Source organism: Colletotrichum siamense, assembly GCF_013390195.1.
Source record: "Colletotrichum siamense strain Cg363 chromosome Unknown KSG_Cg363_contig06, whole genome shotgun sequence".
Taxonomy (NCBI): Eukaryota; Fungi; Ascomycota; class Sordariomycetes; order Glomerellales; family Glomerellaceae; genus Colletotrichum; species Colletotrichum siamense.
In genome coordinates this window covers 3,408,623-3,414,622 of record NW_023501019.1, presented here as the reverse complement: position 1 = coordinate 3,414,622, position 6,000 = coordinate 3,408,623, and the positions used below count along the sequence as shown (strand labels likewise).

General features: G+C 48.7%; 1 protein-coding gene across 1 annotated transcript; it reads left to right on the top strand.

Moving 5' to 3' along the window:
- Positions 1-583: 583 nt before the first annotated feature.
- prlL-1 (MFS transporter prlL) lies at positions 584-2,497 on the top strand (the record flags this gene model as incomplete). The annotated part of the gene is made up of 10 exons (XM_036641739.1): positions 584-925; positions 981-1,133; positions 1,181-1,232; positions 1,284-1,336; positions 1,387-1,420; positions 1,510-1,769; positions 1,815-2,028; positions 2,083-2,141; positions 2,202-2,228; positions 2,285-2,497. 10 exons carry the CDS (start codon positions 584-586, stop codon positions 2,495-2,497), a joined length of 1,407 nt encoding a protein of 468 aa, XP_036493891.1.
- Positions 2,498-6,000: the final 3,503 nt, after the last annotated feature.

The following is a 6,000-nucleotide window of genomic DNA, read 5'->3' as shown; positions in this document are numbered from 1 at the left end:
CTTCTGTATATATCTATACATGAAAAGGTTCATTGTGGAAGAAAATTGGTGTTCGTCCCCCCTAGATATTCTTCTTCGGTTTTGTTGAGGTGCCGCTTAAGAGCCATGAAAAAGAAGTAGCAAAGGTGACTCGTCCGCGCATTTAACTACATTGAGTAGTTGAGAAATCATCTAAAATGCAAAGTCAAGCCAGCGAAGCTTTATTGCTGATGCCCTGTCACCTGTTCCCGGTCGACTATCACAATCGGATGCATCAAGCTACGCTAATAATTTCGGGGATAAGAATTCTTCAATGGTAATAATAATGGTGTAATTCGCAACCATTCTCGGGGATTACATGCGATGGCGTATTGCGCATGGCCCCGCAGTAAGGCGTGCTCTTCGCAGCCCCGGTATGGCTTCAAACCTGCGGGATCGGAACAGATCTTTGGTGAAAATGCAGGGGTGGAGACTATATACATCACGGGGAATCTTAAATGTCTTGCAGACAGACACACTTCCAATACCACCAGCTTCATCCCAGGCCACCAAGTAACCAGTGTCTTCCATCGTCGCTTAGATACGCAGCCGGCCCTCCACCAACATGGGCGAACAAGCCCGGTCAACAAGCGGCGTCAATGAGTCCGAGGAGGAAAAGACGCTCCTCCAAATCGCTCATCGAAAGATTGACAAGAGGCTCCTGCTATGGTACTCATTCGTGTACCTTATTATGCGAATTCATGTCAGCAATATTAGTAACGCAGCCATCATCAACCTGGAAGAAGGTACCGGCATACGAAAACAGCTTGGAAATCTATCGAGTTCGCAATGGGCTTGGGCACTAAGTATTTTCTACTACCCTTACATGGTCTTTGAGCCGCTCGCGACGCTTGCTCTGAAACGATTCTCGCCGTCTATTTGGATGAGCCGAATAATGATCACATGGGTACCTTATGTCGGGACTTCAAGACGGGAGAAGACGTCGCTGACACACTCGATAGGGAATCATCTCAATATGTCAGGGAGCGACTCAGAACTATGCCGGAATTCTGGCTTGCCGTTTCTTTCTCGGACTGGCAGAAGCTGGCTTCTATCCTGGAGTTTTGTATCATCTCAGCTTCTGGTATCCGACACAAAAGCTTCCTCTGAGAATCGTACGTGCATTCGAGCCGTCGCTGAAATCAATGCTAACTCCTTGAAGGGGTTCTTTTACGCTTGTGGGATGTTTTCGGGGACCATCAGCGGTCTTCTAGGTAACTTCCAGCCTCGGATCCTTCTTATGAGCGTTAATTAACAGCCTACAGCCTATGCGATTTCTTTCATGAATGGTGTTGGCGGCCTTGCTGGCTGGAGATGGGTACGTATCCCGCGATTGAAGTATTGGGGCGTGGACTGATTCGACGACAGCTATTCATTCTCGAAGGCATTCCGGCTATCCTTTGTGGGATCTACACTTATTTCTTCCTTCCCAACTGCAAGTTGACTATGATCTTGCTTTCCCTTCACCCACCATTGCTAATACAGATCTAGATCCGGAAACAGCGAATTTCCTCACAGATACCGAAAGAGACATCGTTCTCGCCGACCTCCCCGAGCAAGCACCAACAATGAAGTCTAAGACCATCAACTTCGAGCAAGTTAAAGAACTCTTCCGCAGCTCTACTTTCATACCATTCTTGATGATCTGGATTACTCATGGAATAGGAGGATGGGGGATCTCGTTTGTCTTACCAACCGTCATTTATGAACTCGGAATATCTAATACGGCCATCTCGCAAGTCATGACAATGGTATGACCGACCCTACCCACGACTCCTCAATGCTGATCTTCACAGCCACCCTTCACCCTGGTTTTTGTCATCCTACTATCGCTCGCCTTTCTCGTACATACCCGGAGACTGAGCCCTTGGGTTGCTGGCCTTGGCTTAGAGGCAGCTCAAATCGTTTGTTACGTCCTGCTAATCACAGTGAAACATCCCATCGCAAAGTACATCTTCGTCATGATTGCAACAGCCGCATCGCAAAGCTTCTTTGCTATCATCTGGCCAGGTAAAAGCTGATACTAGATGACAAGTTTAGAAATACTGACATGGGCTTATCCAGAGAGGATTCGAGCAGCGAAGGGAACCACGACTGCAGGTCTGGCAATTGGTCTCACCAACGTAAGCGCCCAACTTTTGGAACAATCAGACACCACAACAAGCTTACCCTATGACTTGCAGGCATCGTGTCAGCTCATGGGTATAGTCGTACGTACATCCCTCTCTATTGTGTTTATCAGAGGAAATTCTAAAGTGTGTCGAAGGGCCCGCAAATCTACCAGCCCAAGTTCGGCCCGAGCTACCGCATCAGTTATTCCTGCTCCATAGGTCTTCTGTGCGGAACACTTTTGTCTGTTTCCAGTGCATGGTTCTTCGTTTCAAAAGAAGATAAGAAAGATGCTTCTGCGAATAGTGGCTCAGATGCGACTCCAGAGGAACAGACTGACAACCAAAAAGCCGTCGAATATACGGATTAGCCTAAGTCCGTTAGTAAGATTCTCCTGAAAAGCAAACGAGTTCATGCCTTTGTTTATCCACCACTTCTCATACAGTGATATGACGATAGCCTCAAGGTACCCCATGCCATGATAGTTGGTCCAGAAATCAGGGGGCCCCTTGCGGTCGAGGAACCTGCAATGGGCTGTGCCGCCTATCCAATTCCCGCAGCGAGGATCTTTACACCATGAGACATGTTCCAGCCAGTCGTCCGTATGCAACCCGTAAGAATATGGATCAGTCAGTGTACCAATCCAAGGCGCTGGGCCTTTGAGATAGCTTGTGCTCATCCGCATGATCGAGAGACGTCCCTCCAACCTAATCCATTTGTAGGTTGTATGGCACCCAGAACAGCAATACGTATTGGAGTGAACATCACACCTTGCGATTGAAACTGGCTCATGGTCATTAACCACATTCATCCCGGTACAGGTTGAGCTCCCCGGGTAAAATATCTTCGACGTAAGACACTCGACACATATATCTTCCGTCTGTATGTCCGACAGGCGCACGGGCTTGGACTTGTGGAAGCTTTGGAGAAGCTTTCCGTCGTTATACTTGACATGGGGGCAGAGATCACCCTCGCGAGTTGCATCGGCAGAAAGATCATTGAGCTTTCCTTCCAAAACGTCCCAACTTATGCTGCCATCACTCGCATCATCGACGTCTAGCACAGGTATTGAGCAGAGTATGTTGAATTCGAAACCATCTCTCCCGAATCTGGCTTCAGTTAGCCTCCCAGGCATTGCCGCACACGATGTGCAACACATCTCTGTCTCATTCTCAGGGCTGGAGAACACTTTCCGCCAGTCCACGTCCACGTGAGGGCAGATTCTCGTACGCCCTTCGTGCAAGATGCATGACCTATTCAAGAAGTTCGCGATGCCGCTGCGCCTCATTTTAGGCGAAAATTTCGTTACAGTGTGGTAATCCAAACAGCCGTGGCACCACAACCGGCGATAATACTCACGGCGTCGCCAACAATCATCTGTATTTCCAATGAACGTATTTCCAGCTAGAAGGTGGACGCCGATGACCGGATGTCTAAAGCCTCCCCACGCAGTGAAGCAGAACTTGCATAAGCTATCGTACTTCAGCCGAGGGAGTAACATTCTCTGGAAGTAACGTTTGGAACCGGTATTTTCGGGGAACCGAAATCCAATATATGTTTTTTCGGGACTCTCTTGCATGTAACCGAGAGCAAGACTTGCATAGTCTAAGCGCTCGTGGTATCTGGAGAACTTGTTGTCGTAGAAAATTCGATTAAAGACCGATGCGGCCTGGCGTAGGCAGTACAGATCGATGGGTCGGAGCAAAGCCATAATCTGTAGAAGCAGCTCGTCAGGCAGACGGGAAATAGGAGAATATTGGTGGGGATTCCATGGAAGCGCGCATTCTTCTACTGGTTCAGGATGTGTGTCAGCCCTTACATCTATTCTTCTCTGGCAATTTGGGGGCTTGGGGGTAGATGGCCAACCTCCTGTCTGGGGCCGAAGCCGTAACAAGGATAGTATGAGTGCTATGGCACGGTACATGGCTGTCCCATGAATCCTTCGTGCCCACCCAGTTGACAAGATTGACGAAATGATAATGGCGACGGGAGAAATGGGATCGCCGCAGAAGTCAAGGGCGGCTTACTTGGCGAAGGAAAGAATTTCTTTCTAGCTCATGCGCACCAGTAGTTCCAAAAGGTATCGCGAATCCAGTCTTTCTTATTGGCCATCCATGAACGTCACCGGGTATAGATACACAAAACACCTTGTAATCTCTTGTGGATACCTGAATGCTGATGAGGAAGCTACTGTCTACATTAGTCGGCAAATTCTTTTAAACTTTGTACAAATTGTAGATTGAAGCTCGGGCTTTCGAAGCATGTTGTGCTTGACATGAGAATTTGTTGAATGACTTGAAGATTGAGCATCTTGACGGAAGTTCTGTCGATTCGGACATCGTGCATCTCGTTGGACGTCAAGGTCGGGCTGCAGTTTCTCCGAAAAAAAAGCCTATGAGAACACAAGGTGCTTTGCAAATCTAGCGGCTGATTTTGAAGGACTCCGCATGGTTTTGAACACAGGCTAGCCATCTTACGGGTGTGAACCTCACCACCATATCTACATCCGAGCATTGCACGGTACTCCTTTTGAATTTGGGGCACGCAGAAACTAGATCTGGCATGTGAGAAAATGAGATCTTCTTGCACAGAGACACCTAGCATGTCTATCATGGCCCATTTGAGACCCTGTTGCCGGCCCGACGTTGGGACATTGCCATCGGATGAAGCTCTACCCCGTCCCGAATCAGGCGTTGAATCATTCACCCAACAGACGAGGCCTTTTTCGGAGTCATTTTGATCTACGCATCACCGAATACGGGTAAGGTACTCTTCATTCAAAGTCATAACAGTAAATAATCAGACACGGTAACACAATCGTTCTTCAATCTCAGGTGATACAAGACCCGAATATGATGAACCCAACACATCCCCGTGCCGTGAAGCCTGCCAAGCCGTCTTGGCATAGTTGATCCGTGGGGTTCACGCTCATCTGAGCCTCAGCCGTCCCAGCATGGGTATAGTGCCATCGCGTACAAGAAGAGGAGAGAGGGTTGGAATAGGATAATGCCTGAATCACGCTACATTTGATGGGGAAGTATTTCTCGACAAAACTGAGACGTCTCTGCGCCACGGTCACTCCGTATCTCGATCCAGCGACCCGACCCTCCGGTGCGGCCCGTTTTCGACCCTCGGCCGGACATCAGGTGCTCGGCCGGGTAGACTTGCATGCAAAAGTGAGGTACCCGCGGGGTTCTTGCGTGGTCCGCGTGGTTGGGTTAGCCCAAACGGGCCGAGGATCTCATCTGAAGCCACCACAACAGGGGAAGATCTGCTGTATCCGTTCTTGTAATGGCATGGTCCCGCAGATTGCACGGAGATTTGCTGCTGAGACAAATCTGCATCTCTGGGAGCTTGGCAAAGAATCACATGACACTTGCTTCTTCACTTTCATCTTGGTTTCCTATCGAGACGCACTCAGTTGCCGTTCGATACGGTCCGGTTGTGATTACCATCTTGGGGACAATTCAGAAACAAGAACTTAAGGAATGTTTTTGCCTGCCGGCGCATGTTTTTTTTCCTCTTCTCATAGCATACCCGGCGTACAATTCCCAAATGATTCCATGTTCACCATCGTACTTCGTTGTGGCCAACAAAAGTACTGGCTCGAAAACGCTCCGACAATCTGTGTTGTGGATCTCTTTTCACTCACTTTGAGAATTGTATGTGAGATGAAAACGATTAAAGATCTTCGAGATGCCCTACCTGCTTACCAAGGGATCACTATTTCCCTCGCCAGTTTGTCGCCAACGTTGAAGCAGCATGTGGACCCCATGAAAGACATTGTCTTGAGTTCTTGGGAGGGGATCTGAGACCCATCACAGGCAAAGCTCAATGAGCCCCTGGAATCCTCAGAGCCTTATGAGCGAGCCG